Source organism: Liolophura sinensis, chromosome 6 (assembly GCF_032854445.1).
Source record: "Liolophura sinensis isolate JHLJ2023 chromosome 6, CUHK_Ljap_v2, whole genome shotgun sequence".
In the NCBI taxonomy this organism is placed as follows: Eukaryota; Metazoa; Mollusca; class Polyplacophora; order Chitonida; family Chitonidae; genus Liolophura; species Liolophura sinensis.
The window spans coordinates 36225698-36248146 of record NC_088300.1 but is presented as its reverse complement, the minus strand read 5'-3'; the positions used below and the strand labels follow the sequence as shown (position 1 = coordinate 36248146).

The 22449-nt window shown below is 38.9% G+C and overlaps 1 protein-coding gene across 2 annotated transcripts; it reads left to right on the top strand.

Annotated features, from left to right (window-relative positions):
• The first annotated feature begins 359 nt into the window (after window positions 1-359).
• Window positions 360-21468, top strand: LOC135468401 (hephaestin-like protein). Of its 2 annotated transcripts, none has more exons than XM_064746643.1 (14): window positions 360-431; window positions 4269-4413; window positions 5041-5285; window positions 6023-6235; window positions 8681-9014; window positions 11784-11890; window positions 14417-14579; window positions 14811-15091; window positions 15437-15648; window positions 15998-16142; window positions 16457-16669; window positions 17644-17860; window positions 18277-19280; window positions 20129-21468. In XM_064746643.1, exons 2-14 carry the CDS (start codon window positions 4274-4276, stop codon window positions 20287-20289), a joined length of 3435 nt encoding a protein of 1144 aa, XP_064602713.1. In that variant the 5' UTR covers window positions 360-431; window positions 4269-4273; the 3' UTR covers window positions 20290-21468. The 2 variants fall into 2 exon arrangements, with proteins under 2 accessions (XP_064602713.1, XP_064602714.1); XM_064746644.1 differs by lacking the exon at window positions 360-431 and adding an exon at window positions 450-582.
• Window positions 21469-22449: the final 981 nt, after the last annotated feature.

Below are 22449 nucleotides of genomic sequence, written 5' to 3'. Positions count from 1 at the left end.
AAGTACATGTACACCTAGAGAGGAGTTCTTCAGTTTAAGCCATTGTGACAAATGCATTCCAATAAAGCTTCTTGAAGACATCAGCGCGAACAGGATTTGTGTAGGTAAACACTGAGTGCGCATGGACGGGTGCCAAGGATAACAGAGGCTGAGCGTGAGGCTCTCTTTCGTATCCGTACACCTGTGTGTATACGGTTAACTTGATTGTTTGATTTGCGGTTGAATCGTCAGATTACACGCCTAAACCAGCCACAACAGGACTTGCCCACGATGTAAGCTTCATTACCATTGGCCAGCTGACTTGCCTGACGAATAAAAACGAGTGTCTGGGATCGGAACCCGTCAGGTCGTCCGCTGTGAGAAGGGCTTGTCCAAGTAAACCTGTAAACGACCTAGGCTATATATACAGGCATCCACATTCATTAACACAGGTATGGTGCCGGCTTTTCTTGTGGTAATGATTAGAAACTTATAAGTGAATATGTCCGCGTATATGGCGACAAAAAATGTGAAGATTTACATATAGAAACAATACGTCGTACGTTGAAAAGTCTGCCAGCAATCTGCAGATTGCCCTGGGTCGTAAGTATGATCGTATATTATTAATAATAATATTATGTTATACATTAATATTATTGAATAAGGCGCAAAGATACAATCAAATAAATACAATTCATTTCCGAATGCGCCAGATCATTTGGTCGATATTCCTGAGATATAATGACCAGTAAAAGAAATCATACATGTTTTATTGGATCGTGCTTGACAGTGTTTGGTATATATTCCGTGCCGAATGAAATGGTAATTTTTTCCTTAAATACACATATCTTTTTCTGGGAATATGAATTCTGCTTATTTGCTAGTTAGGTCTATGTTCTACATATTAGGATACTTTCAGTCTGTGTGCTCATATGCAAACGCACGAAGATGTGACTCCTAAATGAAAGTTTCTCACGCTCTTACATGCTAAGAGAAGTGTAGATCAAAAGTTAAATTCTTTTGGCATATGCTTGCTTTCTTTTGTCTATGGGATCGCCTACGACAGCTGGGGTTCCTTCAATTCAATGAGGTCTATAGAGTGAATGTGTAAGAAATAATAGACCACCCCGAAAGCTTTAAACCCGCGCAAAATAATTTAAGATATGCATTCAACATCTTCACGGGAATTTCGTGCTAGATTTCTCCTTGAAGCGAGCCCTTAGAAGGAGGGTTGGGGAGAGGTAAATAAATGGGGAACAGGTCAGATGGGGGTAGCATTCTGACAGGGAAACATAGCCCGAAACCCCATGCTGATTGTCTCACTGTGATATATGGTTTACATATCCCCGAATTGGTCCTGCATGAATTACCCGCTTGCAATCATTCATTCTGTACTCATTCCATTTGTACTCATTCGATCCTTTCCTTCTGAAACTTTGTAAAAAAAATAAAACGGGCCTACCGTGGAACATTGCGGAACCGTAGTTGTCCGTGGTCTTCTCAGTCTATGCCTCACAAATACATTACTGGAATCCATGGTGTAAGACGTGTTAACGTTTATGTCCCATCAAAAAATCTCTGTAGTTGTCAATAAAATGTATTAACACTCAAAGATAGTAAACAAGTCCATGTACATATAAACATTCACGTGTGCCAAAAATTGTCGTACAGGTTGGCAAAATGTGTAGAACATAAATGTTTGACTTATGTAAACTTATTGCTCAAATTAAAAACACAAATAGGGTGATGTTAAGAATACCGGCGGGAAAAACGTTTTCAAAGAAAGTGAAGAAAGAAAACTCCTTTTTGTAGCTTGTGGCATATCATAGGGCACAGCAATTTTAGTTTCGGGGATAGAATCGTTTTTTGAAAAAGTAGAATTCACCGTATTATGACCTCTCCCTCTTTCCTGTATATCAGTATATCCCATTGTAATCTATACCTAAAACTATACGACCTCATACTGGTTTTGCTATATGTAGATATGGGAGCAATCATAAATTTAGGTGTGCTTGGTGTCCTCTGTCGAGTTCAAGGTCAAGAGTTTTTGTAACCAATTGGAAGCGGTGGCGTTTCAGCTTGAGGATGCAAGAAATTAGGGAAATCCCCTCACCCATTCACGACCGCAAACACAGACACACCTGTGAAAAACGCACTTGTATTATCTATGCGACTTTCTGTCCTCCCTGGCTAAAGCGTTCAGATAAAGGTGCAAGCAGGTGGGAACAAGATAACACAAAAATTTCGCATCCAGAAGCGGCCTTTGGGCAATTTAACGCTAACTTGGCTGGGGTCATCGTAAGGGTCACATATCCCGATGCTTCCAGATCCATGCGCATGACTGTCGATGATTAAGGGACAATGTGCGAATAAGATTTCAGGCATACGGATATCAATGAATCAGGAATCATCTGACGTTTTACCTTTGAACGAACGATAGAGAATGGTTCAGTAAAACTGGCATACGGTTCTAGCATGTACCTGGAGAGTTGTTCTTCTATATATTAAGACTTTAGGACTGGTCATATTCCCCTTTTCGGCAAACAACGGTTATATATCTTGTCAGTATATTGGGTCGGGGGGAGGGAGGGCGAGGAAGGTAAACTTCTATATACGCAATTGAATACACCAGTCCCATACAATCAGAAAAATGACATATTACTCGAAGGAAACAAATTTGAGTCAAATTTACCTGAGAACACCTTTTCTCTAAATCTTTGAGAGTATTTTCACCTATGTAATTTTTTCGTGTGACCATGTGTGGGTCAGGGCAAACAACATATTTAGAATTTTCGATCTCTTTCTGTTTCTGTTTGGCTTCTTATTGTTTCTTCTTGGATGTCGATGAGCTCTCAACTGCCTTACCGACCAGTTCTGTCTCAGCATGACTAAGCCTGCAAAATGATGAGGACTCACATAATATGTGACCTCTGACTAGATTCTGAGCTTTCAATCACAAATATATATTTAGGCTTTTTTCAGTATGCGCTTTTCTTCGCCATGTAAACGCCAAGAGGGAAGGTGGAAAACCTTAAACGACCATTATAGGTTGTTGCACCGTCTAGTAAAACCACAACATGAGAGACACTCTCAAGTTACTTAGCTTAGCCACCCTTTCTCACCCGAGCTTTAACCGTGGTTACAGCGACAACTCCACTGTCTGTCATGACCTGCTGTGCCCAGTGAGCCTTTACGTGTGTTCACGCAAGTTGTCCAAAACCACACATGATCGTGCCCATAAAGTTATTACCCCAGCGTGTCGGTATCGCACAACTTGGTGTTAAGTCAGTATGCGTGAGATCCATTGCATATCCGTTCAATTCAAGAGACAATGCTAAATCACCAGTTGTTCATTCCACAAGCTTTATGTTTTTGCAACGTGCACATGCAACACCAAGCCAAAATTCCGAGTCAAAACTGCGTTGGTTATTCTCGACCAGTGACGGCTAATAATTTGCAATTAACATCACGGCATTTTTTTTCTACCTAATTCTGCTGGTTTTGGGGGGCGTGTAAATCGTCACTATTTATGTATTTACGTGAACAGTTAGAATAAAAACCTGACCTAGGTAAATGACAAGCGGCCGTATTTCACCGGTTACGTGTGATCATTGATCAGCTTTCACACTGCTCTGTTTTACTCCCTATGCTGTACGTCTTTAATTACATTCAGAAATTGTACCACCGAATATAATGGTAGGTCTCTTACACCGTGTATGTCCACATCCGCGGTAATTAGAAACTTTTCCAGCCTAAACAATTCGTTTTTAAGCTGTGTAGAAACCCATCAGCCTCTTCAGTACTTGTGAACGACCTATATTTAATTTAGTCTGTAAGTATTCATAAAATGTCACGCATTAAAGGGAAGTACAAAGGAATGCACAATTTGGACCGACTTGCTTTATGCTATGTACCCCATTATAGCATTTATATCTAAAGGATAAAATACAGCTCAATACATTGCACCCCAGTAAGCGAGGGGTACTCATTTGTAGTTTCCATCTGTCAGGGTTTAAAATTTTAAATAATTTAAATGGTATTTCCTTAAACATTATTTTTTACTCTCGATTTCATAACTTTTACAGAAAGGTCTAACTTTTCTGTTCAGTACGGCAGAAAACATTGATCAAATAAATAAAAATTTCTTAGCACTTAATTTCACAGCACTTACTCAGGTGTTAATTTGCGTAACTTATTTGCGCTGAAGCTTATTTTGGAATTTCATCTTCCCAGTACTGAACTGACACGCCCCTTCATCATTGACGAATATTACCAAATCTTCATTTCAGACGCCATGTTCAAACTGTGTGCGTGCCTCTTTCTGGTATCATTTCTTGGCGTTAGAGCACGTGACCGGGTCTACTACCTGACGGCGGAGGAGGTAGAATGGGACTACGCCCCGGGGGGTCGAAACATCGTCGACAACAGACAAGAGTGAGTGATTTACAGTCAGTACGAAAGACGGTATCTTATGTATACCAGTACTGCCACGAAGGTCATACCGTCAAGGTATATTGAACCCGCTGTTCAATATGCAATACCTTGATCGGTGCATAACTGGCATTAGTCTTCCATATTTACACGATGACTCCACAATATCCTTAGCAATGTACTCAATGGCCAGATATTTCTGACTGATGGTAACCACAATCCTTTGATCTAAGTGTGCTCAAATCCAAATGCCCCTGGTTTAGATTTCAGTTTACTGGAGAAAGTTTTTCTGGTATCAAAAATAAGTTAATAAATCATGATATACAGTCTTAAACTAGCATTTTCATTTCAACGGAAGCGTTATTCAGTGTATTCTGAAAAAGAAAGGCACACAACAATACTATATGTCTGTGTAGTAGTAAACGGTATGTCTTATGTAAAAAGCACAAAATGTGATTGCAGACCATAAATTCAGTAGCTGTTCATATTAAAGGCAACATGTAGAAAGAAGAATACGTTGTGTTTTGTGGAGAGTTTTATATCAATGAATTAGATTTAACATCAGGGGCCGAGGAGGTGCTTAAAACCTATTCAACCTGGTACAATAATGCTGTTATATTTTCCATTCAGAGATGCAGATGTGTTTCTCAAAAGAGGCACTGACCGGATAGGGCGTATCTACACAAAGTGTGTGTACAAGCAGTATACAGACCAGACCTACCGTACTGAGGTTCGCAAATCCTCCTGGATGAAGATTTTAGGTCCAGCCCTTAGAGCGGAAGTCGGCGACAGAATGATCGTTAACTTTTTCAACCGATGTTTCAGACCATTTAGCGTCCACCCTCACGGGGTCATGTACGACAAAGATCAAGAAGGTAATGTCGTATATTTCGCACGGCATGTTCACGTTTGTGAAAAATAATGACGAATGAATAATATAAAAAGAACACTCGAGCAGCACGATCAGCAACGTTAAGAGAAAGAAACCAATAAGCAATGTATCAAAGTATTATTGTCAAAAATGCTGAGTCACTGTCCTTGAGCAATGCAGAGCAAACATACGTCAGAACCTAGATAAACGCCATGAAATTCTCGCCACGGGAAATGATAGACTTGTGCTATTGTCTGCAATAGATAGAAAATTTTGACTATTCGATTCGCCAAACTAAAGATACACGAACCTGGTAAATATGTATATATAATGTGGTTATTTTAATTATTATTTCTTTATTAATATTCGGATGAAGGCTCTGTTTTCAACAAGCAGCAACTAAAACTGATAGGCGTTTCTTTTTAATACGTAAGGGGCTCTGTTTAGTTTTCTTTTCTATAATCAGTTTGCAAAAAAAATTTAAAAAACTGTGACAATATCTGTTCATTATTATACAGCTACTACCCGGTTCCATTGCTCTAAAATAACTGATACATAACTATAAAAGAGTTACGGATTAGCTGCGGATAATCCTGACAAAGGATACACTGTTTACAGCATCCTTTTAGAACTGGATAATTTATAAAAGTACACTGCGCAGCAAAACGTGCGAAACTAATTATAGATCAAAAGCACTCCTGTACTTTTTTCTACTTAACTAAATTGATATCTATGTTTTAGGAGCTCTTTATATGGATGGGACATCCGGGTCGGACAAACGAGACGATGGAGTGCCCCCTGGTGGTCGTTACCAGTATATCTGGAAAATATCCGAAAATTTTGCCCCATCCCCCGACGATCCCACGTGTCTGACCTGGGCGTATCACTCCCACGTGGATGCAGTGAGAGACACGAATTCAGGGCTGATCGGGCTCTTGCTAACTTGTAAAAAAGGTCAGATATCAAACGCGTGTACAGAGTAGTTATGTATGCAAAAAGGGCTAAAATGTAAGTGATTTCTGAAGACATATCGTTAATTAATCCACAATCTCGGTCTTCTACCATCCTGAAGATCTGATATCAACACGTTACGTTAATAAATCTTGAAATTGAGATCTTGACAAAAAGATATGGCGCGTCATAAGGAACCTAACATCTAGAGAAAAACATTTGGTTTGATTTGTCGACAAGGCCTAGCGTGCCAGCCCAGCACAGTATGATTCAAAAGCGTCCGACCAGTGCGGCTGCTGTGGTTTCAAGTTCAGCTCATCCTGGCTTCCTCTTCGGTTGTACGTGGGTAGGTCTTCCAACAAACTGCGGATGGTCGTGGGTTTCCCTCAAACTTTGCCCGATTTCTTTCCACCATAATGATGGCCGCCTTAAGTGAAATATTCTTGAATCTATGTGTCGAAACAGACATTCATATACCAGCCGTCAACCAATAAGGGCGTCAGTCGTACAACATCTATCAAATAAATCAATCAAATAATTCCTATCGATAATGTCAACCACAGTGACTATCTTTCTCCTAGAGGCAGACTATGGGCAATATAATATTAAAATTGACATTCCGTCGTATAGATTATTACTTCGTGCATAATAAAAGGTAATTTTTAGCGGATTTAGTCCACTTACACGAAGCCTCCTTAACGTTACGAACACATAACTACCGTGGCAGATCTGAGATCTATTTCATTCTTCTAGTTTAGTTTTCAGAAATGCAAGGTTAATGTGAATCAGAATACTAAGCTGGTAACATATCAAACCGTGGCGTCGTTTTGCCCACAGAGCCGGTTGCCATGGTTGTAACTCCAAGCGTGAAAAACGGGCCTTTATAACATTATGTAAACTTCTGTGCACAGATCCATATACATGTAACAGATTGATGTATATTTACTTTGTTTGATTGTGGCCGACAACACGTGCCTCACCTGTAACCGGATATCTTGACGTATGCGTTACTCATTTGTATGGAGAGCTTGTTGGGATGCCGCACCCCCAGGATCTGTGACGGAGCACGTGCTACCGGTTGCACGGCAGTTCGCTCAGTTCACCTCTTTCCCTTGTATTAGTTACCTGGAAAGACACTTTTAGCCGCTGTACTTAGAGAAGTTTACATAACTGAAGTGTCCATTAGAGTGGGATGGGTCGTTACTTAATACCGTAGTAGGTAACAGTGAATGCGTAGATGTTACAGTAGCGTTTCATGCAGAATACTAACCCAATGTTATGGACCAGTAAAATGCATGCCTGCACATCCTGAAGCTATGAAGCTCATAGGCTCTATGTACACTTACATTAAGTGTTCGTTTCCGTTTTGCATTTAACACCAACCTCTGAGCACAAATACGTGACCTCTCAGTTCAGCATTAGTTTTCCCTATTTGTTGCATGGTCCATAAAACGTTGCCTTACTGTGTTCAACTCATCTTACTGTAAAATAAGGTTAAGAGGTACGTCTTTGGCAAAAGTCGCAGAACTAATTACCAAACCATATTTCAACACAACCCCCAAAGAATTAAATGTAACATCACTGTGTCCAACTCAGTTTTTCGTATAAGACACGGTGAAGGAGCACTATTTTTCAATAATCGTAGAACTAACTACCTAACTATATTTCATCCACAATGGAACTGAAAAAATATATACAGTAAGAAATTAGAATACAGGATAGAGAACCAGGCAGTTGTTTTTTTTTCTTTTCTTTTTTTCTTTTTCTTTTTTTTTTTTTTTTTTTGTTATTTTTTTCAAGATTTGCTGAAAAGACAGACGGTACGTAAATTTACTAAGAACATCGATCCACGTGGAGTGCAATTTTATTCAACGCCATGCATATACAGAATTAAAAACATATCACGGAATTGGGATTCGTTTTGCAACTATAGAAGATAAGGCTGAAACAGCGTTAAAGGCAAAGGGAACACTAATGTTAAGCATGTATCAGTTGAAAGACCATTAAACGCTGTCCACAAAAATAGTTGGATTTCTGTTTTGTAGAATTTCTTCAGCCCAATAAAATGCAGTTGAAACTTTGGATTCTGCAGTGGCCTTTTCTGACCTTATTGGGATTAGTGGCGTCACATCCGGTCACTAAACACCTAAAAATTGCTAAATTTCACCATTCTGTATATATGTGGATACATTCGTCGAAAGGAGTTTCAAACAAACTAAATCAAGCAAAAAATATGTATGCGACGTCACTGATATTCTGTTGTGTTTTAAAACAATTTCAATCGGTTGGAAAAAATCTGAAAAAAAAATACATTGAACTATTTTCCTAGACAGTGTTTAATGGTTTTTCATCCGATATATACTTCATTGTAAAGTTTTCTTTGCCTTTAAGCGTAGTATTTAAACAAACTGAAAAAAGAAAATGAAGAAAAAACTTATAATATTCCAGGCTCTTTGATGCCGGACAACACGCGAAGAGATCGACAGAAGGATTTTGCTATGCTGTTCAAGATTTTCAACGAGAATGTTAGTTGGTATCAAGAGCGGAACTTTGCCAAATGTGGGAATCCAGCGACTTGCAGAGAGCTGGCTGAGAAAGGAGACGAGGAATTTGCAGAGAGCAACCTGCTACATGCCATCAATGGCAACCTGTACGGCACATTGCCTGTATTCCATGTCTGTGAGAAGGAGTTGGTGAACTGTCATCTGCTAGGAATGGGGACAGAGGTAGACCTACATACCGTGCTGATTCACGGACAAACGCTCCTGTATAACAAACACAGGTAGGTTTAAATTTCTGTAACAGTCTCTTGTCTGTTTAGCTTACAATGCTTGTGAAACGGAAGAAATACATGCAACTAGATGGGCGCTCAAAGATTTCCTATATATTAAAATGGAAACGATGTTTACAAACTCATGCAGACGAACATATAAACCCCAGTGAAGTTTGTTGAGTGAAATAATTAAATGTTAACATACACAAAGCCATGGGACTAACATCAATGAAAACTCTCCGCCTACCCTAAGTTCTTGATGCTATTTTATAATGCTTTCTTTATAATACTAGACTGGTTTATAAAAGCATTCATATTAATTGAAGTGAAGTGTCATGCACTGGCGTACACGCCACGCAGTCGTGTTTGCCACAGTGAGGGGTCATTTTACTGTGAATACGATCGGCTATATATATATATATATATATATATATATATATATATATATATATATATATATATATATATATATATATATATATATATATATATACGTGTCGCTCTCTGTACGCGCTGTGTAATATTTATACAGTACCGCTGATCGTATCGCTCATTGTTCCGTACGCGGTGTCAAATATTTATACACTACCCCTGATCGTATCGCTTCTCAGCACGCGGTGTCAAATATTTATACAACACCGCTGGTCCTATCGCTCTCTGAACGCCTTGTCTAATATTTATACAGAAACTCTGATCATATCGCTCTCTGTATACGCGAATCACGTAGTGCCGTCAAAGTTTCTGAAAAGTCAGAATATTATGTAGTGAGTGTATTTTTTTGCGACAGTGTTTGTAATGCAGCTGCAATCAACATCAGGGAATACATCAAAGTATGTTAAATGTTGAACGGTGGGGCAAGACACCTTAAACCGTTATTTCGGGGCTTACACGTGTCAGTTATTTGAAAAATCTCGGAAATTCAATATATATATATATATATATATCAATGAAAATCAATTATTTGCTGATGGCTGACGAGAGCCTCTGTACAAGATCGAGCTGCCTTGTTTTAGACATAATTCGGAAGAAAGTAAATTCAAATTCTGCAATCAGAAAAATAGCACTATATTAGTGATTACTGTTGAAAAAAAATGGGTTTGGTGTGATTCCCGAATATGGCACATTATTTTGGTTGTTGCAAATCATATTTGTACACAAATCTACAAAGTAAATTTTTCAGTCTGCTGTAAAAAGAAAACAGGACAGAAATTATTGTTCGAAAATAAACTTAACCGTCATTTACAAAACATTTTTTTTTCAGTTTTTTTTTACAGTGTACTAGTCTGTTAGCTTTAAGGGAGGGCAAGTTTGAGTACATTTTGGCCGTACTATTCAGGATTTCGATATCAGTAGCTTTTGTGCGTGTCAGGCCTTAACAGATGGTAAGCTGTGTAAATTTTGACGCTTTCTTTGCGATACTGACATGTAAGTGTCACCTTGGCATGTTAAGTAAACAAAAAGGGCACATTTCGAGGATTTTTTCGGCACTTTCATCATTGCCTCACGTATATATGCATTTCTCTTTTGAGAGGACAAGAAATCCCTCTTGAAGCCTTCATTAGAAAAAAAACGCCTAACAAATTTCTCAGTACAACCTAAATTTCTTATCAAAGTCTGTGTAATTACGTTCCCCTTCTGCAGAAAATGAAGACAACAAATATCCCGTTTGGATGCTATATTGACTGACGCAACATTGCTTTTTGAATCTAAAAAAACCATTTATTACCCTGTAGAATCACGAGATATTCGGACATTTTCAAGACGTGCACGCGTTATAGTTCTTATTTCAGGTCACTCAAGACTGTTTGTTTTGGGGCAACCTTTCTTGGGTTTCTCAAGGTGAATACACACAGCTTCAGAAATGTATTTTTCAATTAAGAGGTCATAAAACCGTGTTCATATATAGATTATTTTTTGTCTTGTATTGTTTTTTTTCTGTCAAGAAAAATGCCTTAATGAAGTAAATACAGTCATGCCCACAAACATCTCTATACACACATTTTTTTACAAGAAAAGGGTATAAATAAAGACGAAAGTGGAAACAAGTTTCAGCTGTGTCCATGTACTTTGTGATAGGTGTCTTTACATACATTATCAAATGCTACTGTGAAATGTTAGGAACTCATCGACGCTCGCTGGTATACTTAACACACATGGTAATTGCGAGTTGTTACCGAACCTTATTGGTCGATGGCTAGTGCTGACGATTTCATCAGACTGCACGATCTGTGTAGGGCCTGTGTATGAATCCCTATGCTACAGTGGTTTCTGTATATACCTATACAACAGTCGTATCATACCCTTTTGACAATCACAAGGAAAACTGAGCACCAGCTTAGTTAATGAATAAATTAGACATCCGGTTATTACACTTGTAGCTGTTTATAATTTAAAAAAAAAAACATTATGCGTTCATGATTAAGGATTACTATTCGTATTAACATGAGTAAAAGTTTAATGCATATGTTCATCAAATAACTTAACTATTCAGGTTTGGCCCCACAATAATTTAGACTATGTGGTGAAAGCATCACTGCATTTTATGCTCTTATCAACTTATGATAAATTTTGTGGGTCTGCCAGCAGCATACGGATGGTCGTGGGATTCCCCGGGGCTCTGCCTGGTTTCCTCCCACCATAATGCTGGCCGCCGTCGTCTAAGTGAAATATTCTTGAGTCCAATCAAATAAACAAATAAATAAATTTTGTGGACACGTGTGTCACGTAAATATCTGATTGGAGTTTAACTGTTATTCTCATGACTTCATTCGTTTTCAGGAAGACATCTGTTGGATTATTCGCAGCTGAATTTAAGACGGCTTTGATGATACCACAGAATGCCGGTCGATGGTTGATCAACTGCCAAGTTAACGATCATTATACAGGTGAAAATCGGCTATATTATTACATATGTTTACTATATTATGTAGTTGTATCCAAATATGAAACTTCAGTGATGCTGTCAAGCTAATGATACTGATCGACGTTTGATTTTGTTCTTTAACCTAAAGAGAGAAATTTTATATAGCTGTGTTATTTTACTGTGGCGTTTTCTTTGTGTCTTTATGTTGTGAATCTCATAGTGTACAGCAAACGTTTATTAATTATTATTTATGAAGTTATTATTACGTTTATGAATCACTTCATCCTTCAGTAAATCTTGAGGAATTATTTTCCATATAACCTAAAAACATATCCATGAGAGAATCAGTATACGAGGTTTGGCTTACTTGGATCCTTTTAACGTGATAGTTTGAATGGATATAAACACCCTATATAGTTTTGTTGACGTCACAAAGTCTGGAGCATTGTCTTGCGGGTAGATCTATGTATGCACTGTTTTTGGTCATTAAGTCATGTAATTCAGATTTACGATGACATTCACGTTCTGCAAGACCTTGGGTCCTAAGAATTAACCCCAGGGCTATGGCTGTGTTCATTTTCTTGAAGTCCCGGAATCGGCCTTTATGCCCTCACTACGTTAATTCATTACCTGAAGTTGCAGAAATTGGGCCCCAAGGGCCCTGACTGTGTAAGTTTCCCTGACGTCGGAGGAATCGGCCCTTGTGCCCTGACTACGTTCATTTGTTACCTAAAGTTGCAGAAATTTGCTACCATGCCTTGACTATTTGCATTCCCTAAAGTCGCAGGAACTGACCCATGTGCCTTGACTAAATGCATTTCCTAAAGTCACAGGAATTGACCCCTGTACCTTGACTAAGTGCATTTCCTAAAACATAGGTATTGACCCCTGTGCCTTGACAAAGTGCATTTCCTAAAGTCACAGGAATCTGCCCCTGTGCCTTGATTAAGTACATTTCCTAACGCTGCAGGAGTTGACCCGTGTGCCTTGACTATGTACATTCCCTTAAGTCGCAGGAACTGACCCCTGTGTCTTGACTAATTGCATTCCCTAAAGTGCAGGAATTGGCCACTGTGCCTTGACAAAGTGCATTCCCTCAAGGCACAGGAATCTGCCTCAGTGCCTTAACTAAGTACATTTCCGAACTCTGCAGGAGTTGACCCATGTGTCTTGACTATGTACATTCCCTTAAGTCGCAGGAACTGACCCCTGTGTCTTGACTAATTGCATTCCCTAAAGTGCAGGAATTGGCCACTGTGCCTTGACAAAGTGCATTCCCTCAAGGCACAGGAATCTGCCTCAGTGCCTTGACTAAGTACATTTCCTAACTCTGCAGGAATTGACCCATGTGCCTTGACTATGTATATTCCCTTAAGTCGCAGGAACTGACCCCTGTGTCTTGACTAATTGCATTCCCTAAAGTGCAGGAACTGGCCACTGTGTCTTGACAAAGTGCATTCCCTAAGGTAGTAGGAGTCTGCCCGTGTGCCTTGTTTATGTGCATTCCCTAAAGTAGCATGAATCTGCCCCTCTATCTTGCCAATGTGCATTCCCTAAAGTCGCAGGAATCTGCCCCTCTATCTTGCCAATGTGCATTCCCTAAGGTAGTAGGAGCCTGCCCGTGTGCCTTGTCTATGTGCATTCCCTAAAGTAGCAGAAATCTACCCGTGTGCCTTGTTTATGTGCATTCCCTAAAGTCGGAAGAATTGGCCCCTTGCCTTGACTAAGTATATTCCCTAAAGTAGCAGGAATCTGCCCCTGTATCTTGCCAATGTGCATTCCCTAAAGTCGCAGGAATCTGCCCCTCTATCTTGCCAATGTGCATTCCCTAAGGTAGTAGGAGTTTGCCCGTGTATCTTGCCAATGTGCATTCCCTAAAGTAGCAAGAATCTGGCCGTGTGCTTTGTCTATTTGCATTCCCTAAAGTAGCAGGAGTCTGCCCGTGTATCTTGTCTATGTGGATTCCCTATCTGCACCTGTACCTTGCATATGTGCAATTCCCTAAAGTAGCAGGAATCTGCCTGTGTATCTTGCCAATGTGCATTCCCTAAGGTAGCAGGAATCTGCTCCTGTATCTTGTCTATGTACTTTCCCTAAAATAGCATGAATCTGCCCGTGTACCTTGTCGTAGTGCATTAGCTTAAGTTGCAGGAATCTGCCACTGCGCCTTGCCTGAGTGCATTACCTAAAGTCGCAGGAACTGGCCCCTATACCTTGACAATAAGTTCACTCCCTAAAGTCACATGAATCGGCCTCTGGGCTCCGACTAAGTTTATTCCTTAAACTCGTAGTAATCAGCCCCAGAACCTAACTATTAAAACCCATGGTAGTCGCACACCATGTTAGTGCAAAACTTTTGCTTCTCTCTAACAGTGAGCACAGTAAATCTGTTGATGTTAAAATAATAGTGAAAACATGTTTTTCCAAAACTGCAATCTCATTAAGGAAAAGAAAAGGTAATCACATAATCAAGCATTCAGCATGAAGTAATATCAGACAATTAAATTCACCTGAAAATGTTAAATACAAAATTAGTTTATGATTACAGCTGGCATGCAGGCTTTCCTTGATATCCGTCTGTGCAGGGACAACACGCAATCGTTCTCCTCATTATATCGTGACTATTATCTGGCAGCAGAGGAAGTGACTTGGAATTTTGCTCCTTCCGGTATGGATGGGTTTAATGGCGGATCCTTGTTACAGAGTGACAAGTAAGTCGGATGTGGTTTAATCATAACAGATGGGACGATTAACAAAATTTCATAGTGTATATGGATCGTTTCCTTTCACGGATGGAACAAAAAGGGCTCAACTGAAATAAAATTGCTTGTTTTAGAGATTGTTGTTTAACCGTCACAGAAACAGGTTACACATCAACCAAATGAATAATGAAACCCCTTTCTAATATTTCTAATAATAACCTTCTTTTCCCATAATTCCAGGGATTCTGCTGTTTATTATGAACATAGTTCACAGAGAATTGGTGGAGTTTACAAAAAGGCCAAGTTCTTCGAGTATACCAATGGTTCATTTAATCGGAGAAAGACGAAAACTCCCGAAGAGGAATATTTGGGAATTTTGGGACCCGTGATCAGGGCGGAAGTAGGGGAGACAATCATAGTTGTGTTCCAAAATTTGGCAAGTAGGAACTATTCACTTCAAGCTCATGGAGTCAGTGTGAAAAAAGATGAAGAGGGCTCGAAATACAACGATAAATCTAAAGGTATCCCATTCATTCATCACTTTATCTTCTGTCACTTAGTTATATACCGTTACCGTCCATGATGACCCCCAGAACAATTGGCTTTAGAATTTATATTATTAATTTTTTTTATTTATCCAAATGCCGTCAAATTTTGCTAATGTTTTTGATAATGGTGTTTTACTAAAAATCTTACAGTAAAACGCATACTTCTAAGTTTGACAAAGAATATCATTTATATTCATGACGGTCTATCGGGGGGAATGTTTTAGTCCCTACCCGAAATCGAAGGTTTTGTATTTGTTATGGTTCTTTCCAGTGAATCGGGCTTTTGACATTATTAATAATGACATGTATGTATTGTAGGAAGTGCCTTATATGACAACGAAGTGGGGCCTGGCGGTATATTTGTGTACTTCTGGTATATCCCGGAGGAAGTTGGTCCTAGTGACCTTGACCCTGATTGCATCACCAATTTCTACCAATCAGGTGTAGATCCTGTCAGAGATACCAGTTCCGGTCTTGTTGGCCCACTGCTGGTTTGTAAGAAAGGATCTCTGACAACTGACGGCCAACAGGTAATTTATCGTGAATTTTAAATTTCTCATAATTTGAGGGGATTTCGAGCAAAACCATTTATTTCTTCATTCAGTTGTCAGCTGTGGCATGTAATCCAGATGTGAAAAACATTACCGAGGTGATAACCTACAATTCTAAGTGATGTCTGGAACACCCTACTACTACTACATAAATATGTGAAATTCTAGTAAAAATTTAAAAAAAGAAAAAATCCGCTCTGGCCAAAAACAGTTGTTCCTGGGAAACCTGTGGAACATTCACGTGCTGAGTGGTCATTCAAATTGTTTGAAAAGATTTATCGTGTTCAGTGAAATAATCACTTGACGTTTTATTTTTTTCTGTTTTTAGAAAAACGTTGACAAAGAGTTTGTATTATTGTTCACAATCTTCGACGAAAACCTTTCGTGGTATATTGATGACAATATCCGAATTCAGGGCTTGAGGACAACGAACACAGATGATGAAGATTTTGCCGAATCTAATAAAATGAGAAGTAAGAAAAGTCATTTTATTTTTTAAGTTTGACCAAATGACAATGACCCATGTGAGAAATAGAAATCACAAATAAAACATATTTTTGCAATCCATTATTTCATATGTACATATTTGAAAAATAAGATATAATTGTGGAAGGTGCATAATACATGTAGGATATACTCTCTTTATTTAATGAACAGTTTAGCATTAATTCTGACTTTTGAAACTGATTTGGATCCATTTCACATAAAGTTGTCTAAGCTGATACATGTCTTGGACGAGTCATTACATGCACGATGCAAATTATAGTTTAATGCTCAATGTATACAGGTATCAACGGAAGAGGCTATGGAAATCTGAAAGGCCTAACCGTCCTAAACAATGATCGCATATCCTGGCATTTGATTGGTTTGGGAACAGAGTCTGATCTGCACTCAGTACATTTCTATGGCAACACTCTTGTCAAAGATGGCGGCCGTGTGGATACCATCGCGGTATTTCCCGGGACTACAGCCACGGCAATCATGATTCCCGACAATCCAGGTATTTTATGGAGTATATAAGAAAGTGTACTTGTAAACTTCTATTCTAACATTCCTTCACCATGACTGTGTGTATTCTGATTCGATACACCAGGTCCAGTTTTTCTTATTATGGAACAAATATTAAATAAACGACATAAATAGGAATGATCATATATAACACTGAAAGCAGTTTCTGTGATATTCTGAACATGAAATGCTGAGAAGATTTCAGATTCAGAACACATGGTTAATATTTCTGTGAAATACATGTACACGTATACCTCTTGTTGATTTCTGGAACAAATTGCTACTCTGTACTAAGGAATATTTCCGGAATGGATCCATTTCAATGTTGACATTAGTTTGGTGTAAGTCGTAAATTAAGGAGAAAGCTACAGTGGTCTCCATGCAAGCCACGGGAATAATCACAGTACGAAGACAATACATGAACTACATCTACATGCGCCATCCGACATTAGCATACCATTTTTGAACCATGCATTAAATGAGATTAATACATGATAGTAATCGTGAACCGCATTTTCATGGTAAAGATATCTGGCCAACAAAGAATGGATGGATCCATCACATCCGATGTCCCTCCACCCCTACTTGTGACAAGGTTACTTTTATTCCATTGCCGGTGAAAGCAGTTGTGACGTCATGACGTCACAGAAAGATGAAACATTTATAACAATGTTTGGGACATCCGGTTGACCTATTTGCAACAAAACTGCTTATGATTGTCAACCGCGTGTCCTTGACAGGCAGTTCGGAAAGGCCTATACACGAATGAAGAAGACATTTAAGAGAATGTGTTTTTTTTTTGTTTTTTTTTTGCCAAAGTATCTCAGATTTCATCACGAAGGTTATAACCTCAGACTTTTAAGCTTGATTTCAGTAACATATGTGTCAAGAATCAATGCGAAATGTAAATAAATTACACAACATGGTGGTATTTCAATATTTCTCCTCCGTTTTTTCACAACCTAGGTACATGGGGACTCGTGTCTCGAACGGATGTTAACTTTATTGGCGGAATGACGGCCCTGTACCGTGTTATGCCCGCGAGAAACCGGTTGCCTAGGATACAGACCGTCACCACGGGAGTCACAAGGACTCTCTACATCGCCGCTGTCGAGAGACTCTGGGACTTTGCTCCAACAAAGATCGGTATTGTGAAAGGAGAGAGTCTGTACGACGAAGACTCGTAAGTTTTGTCCACTTGTAAATTGTTGACTTGTTGACTTCAGTTCAACCAGCCGACAAAGTACTAATTGATGTATCTTGAACAAGGAAAAAACTATCAAGGAATGAAGTGTGCGTTATTGACCGATTTTTCGATTGATGTCTGGCCTTTATTATACACTTTTCAGCAAATGGCCCAATTGTGCAATTCGGTGTGGTCAGAGAGCACTGTAATATTCATTTAAGTAGTGAGAAATTGTCGTATTGCGAGAGCCCATACATGTGTAGTGGATGGGCAGTGTCGTTGATACCCATTTTGTGTTTTGTGCCTTTTTGTCATTTTCTTATAATGCAAAATCAGAATTTGCCAGACTTGATTCAGCAGTCTTGTGTTGTCCGAATTGTACAGAGACATTTTTATCCATCTGTCTTTTCCAGAGATGGCTACATATTTGTACGCAACGACACGGGATTTATTGGAAGCACCTACAAGAAGGTTCTATATCGTCAATTTACGGACAGCAGCTTTCGAGTGGAAATGAAGAGAGATGACACTGACCGACATCTTGGAATGATGGGACCGTACATCCGGGCAGAAGTTGGTGACGTCATCAACATTGTTTTCAAGAACATGGCGAGCCGCCCTTACTCGATTTATCCTCATGGAATAATCTCAAAGAAAATAAACGAGGGCGCTTTGTACAAAGGATCAAGCAGAAGGAACTCTGGGGCTTCAGTTGCTAGTGGATCCACCTTCACGTACACGTGGAATGTTCCGGAAATGTCAGGACCAGCCGAAGGAGATCCGAACTGCATCGCGTGGCCTTATTATTCTCACGTGGACCCTGTCCGCGATGTAAACTCTGGCCTGATTGGTCCGTTGGTGATCTGCAGAAATGGCGTCTTGGATACGAACTCTCATAGACAGGACAAGATAGACAAGGAGTTTACGCTTCTTTTTACCGTGACAGATGAGAACAAAAGTTGGTATATTGACGAAAACATTCTCACGTACGCTCGCACAAGAACGGATGTGGACGATCCAGACTTCGAAGAAAGTAATCTGATGCACGGAATAAATGGTCGCATTTACGGCAATAACAATGGAATTGAAATGTACAACGGCGACGTGGCGGCTTGGTATGTGCTGGGAATGGGGACAGAGATAGACATACACACCGTGCACTTCCACGGCCAGACGCTCATACATAAACAACAGATCACCAACAGAGTTGACGTCATCGAAGTTTTCCCGGGAATTTCCGAGACGCTAGAAATGCAGGCGGACAATCCGGGCACTTGGCTTTTACATTGTCACATATCGGATCACTTACAAGCAGGAATGGAAACCGTATTCACTATTAGGGACGAACTGCGGCCTACGCCTAACACCAACATCATTACTACCGCTGCCCCGTTACCAGCGGTCTGTTCAAACCCAGGTAAATTCATTTCATTATTGTTTTCCGTGGTATTCAAGAATATTCAAAATTTAGATAAATATGTGTAGTTTTGTACTGTGCAGTTCTGTGTAACTCATTAACCTGTTCACATGTTTACCTGCTGCCTATTTCAAAAAGCCATTTCTGACTTAAATCCAAATTAGAAAATATGATCTGAAATTTTACTTTGGGGTCATTTATAAATTTTGGACTCATAAATGTTATATTATCATACAAATGTGTTTTAAGACAAAAGTTACTGCTTCCATCGAACGTTTCTAAATTTAAACATTGGAAGAGGTTTAAGATTTTGACTTAAGTGAGAAATGCTTGATCATGGCAAATAGGTTGTGATTTTCCCTAAAATTTATTGTACAACTCACGTGTGAAATATTAAGTAAAGCATCATACACAATTCTGTGGGACAGGAGTCGTATTCGAGGGATTGAGACGTTTGTCTTTCATTCACTAGAACTCGCCTTTAAGATCAGGTTGAATTCAGGTCTTGGATCGACATTCAGGGAATTTGTGCAGATTCCGCTGCTCTCACTGTTCGTAGAGCATAGGTTACATCAACAGATCGATGAGGCCGTTGGCTAGTTTTACGTGTTTTGAAGAACACTGGTCTGACCAAAATACATAACTAATTAACAGAAAGTTTTACGAAATTCACCCAACTCCATCCCACCTAATCCAACTCCACCCTAAAATGCATGTCCAGAAATACCCTAATCAGACTGAAATTGCCAAATACAAAGGTTTGATAGGGATTTTATACATTGTGGCAAGCTCTAGGCAGAAAAAGGGATCAAGGTTTATGCATTATTTGCTTCTTTCTTGTTTTGCAGCTGTGTGGCGCTTTCTGCGACAGACTTCACCTCTAAGAGCGTCGGCGCTACAGAAGGCTCTTTGCAACCGCCATCCGTCAAGTCAGACGAGAAATGCTTGTTTGGGTGACACCTGGTGTCGAAAGAGTATGTTAAAGTTCATCGGAGTTTCGCGGGAATAATTATTTGATCTGTACACAATCTGATTCTCTTTGTGTCTGGTTTGAAACTGGCTCTGTGGCTCAATTTCCCGTTTTAGTAAGCGTACAGATGTAGGAAATTTCGAAATTTTGTCCTTAACAATACATACGTTACCTTATGTGACGTTATAACCAAGACAGGGTCATTTACAAAATATGAGATATTAATTTTATGAAGTTTAGTGAAAGTTGTAGACGTGACAAGGCCATGGAACCGTATATCTGTACACACGTAACATTAGTTGTAGGTGAACATATTGTGAAACAGGAGCCGAGGTTTACCTGGAGGACAAATAACGATGATAATTATACTTCTTGCGTCGTCTTGAAATGACAAAATAGCCTGCCCTAAACTGTCCTCTCAAAACATGTGGGAGACCTGAGTGCAAAAGGCGCAAGTAACATTACCGATACGTGTGATGTCGGCCAGCTTGTGTCCTTTCCGAACTGTCAATCAAGACCACGCATTTGTCCTCTGTAGTTACGTTTATTACTATGGTTTAGTCAGTGATGAAGGTGTGACGACTTTATATTATTGTTACATGGTTACTCAGTGATAGAACATGTCCGACGCAAATGGTGTCAATAATCCTCATATTGGACAAGGCGTGATATATTTGCGTATCCTGTAACTGAGTGACCATGTAACGAATTTATCCTACAAAGACCCATCAATTCAGTGCAGAAGACCGATGAATAGGAGCAAAATGCTAAAGCGATGTGACCACCGTCGGACCCCAACAAAGGGAGACAAACTACTCAGCAAACACACTTGACGTCATCTGTAGGATTCGAGTATATGTGTACCTCAGTTGTCCAATGGAAAGCGGAGTATTTTGTCTGACGCAGGATATGGTTACGTGTTCTATACCATGGCTGTCAGTGCTAAAAGTATTACGCCGTCCTGTATAGAGCTACGTGTGCTATACCATATATTGTCAGTGCTGAATGTAGTACGTCGTCTTGCATACACAGTTAAGAGACGCAATATGTGCTTGGGGGAAACGCGAACCCTTGATAAACGTTTCCCAAAAATGTGCTGTACGACTCGCGTGTGTTTTGAAAACTGTCTCTGTACATATAAAAATTTATGCATTGTTTTATTATAATTTCTTTTATGAGAAACGTCTTTTTATGTCGGTGATATATATATATATATATATATATATATATATATATATGGTGTCAGACATGTACTAAAAAAAGATCTGTTTACAGTTGTCTTTATGATTTAGGATTTTTTGTAAATATAACCTAAGCATTTCTTATTCTAAGATATATCCTTTTATTCCCAGAAGCGATATTTATATTAAAAAAAACTATCTAGATAAATTTGTGACCATTAATTTTATATTGTATATGTGTGTTCTAAAATATATATTTTTAGATTTATAAAAATTTATAACACCACTCTTCATCATATACACGTTGACGCATGACTCTATTGTGTTGTTTTTGATTTTCATCAGACTGCTTCAATGAAATGTAGGCCTGTTCCTGAAAAGTAGCAGTGGTTATACTGTAACTAACGCGTGTAAATTAATATTGCTTCGGTATATATTGTGCTATGCAGGTTCTTTTTTGGCTATATTATTATTATTTCTATACGCTATGGAATATGAGATGGGACGCGTTATTGTTACGAAGGTAGGTCTTCAAAAACGTCTCTGAAGAGAAAGATGTTGCTTTATGCATAGCCGTGTTATAATCTGGATGTTAAATATAAGGTTTTCATAAACATCATCAGTTTTATCTTTTTGTGATAATTTTGTAATTTTATATGACAAAAACGCATTCCGACAGGAAATCTTACCAGAGATGTTTTCTAACGTGTATTCTTGAATTCGGATATCTTTAAATTACTGCCATTTTAGTTTTACGAATTTTTCTTTTCAGTGCAAATCTTACCCTGATGAATTTACCATATTGTATGATAGCAAAGAGCTACAATATTCTGTAATACCAAAGTCAGATCTACTTTGTCATAAGTGAATAATAATGTATATATTTTAAGGAATAAAATAAGTATATTTTTATTGTCAGTTTCATGGTTAATCTTTTGATTTGTATGCAAAGACCATATCTTGCAAACTTTGTAGATCATGTAATGCGAAATTCCGCTTCTCAGGCATTTGCTTACCT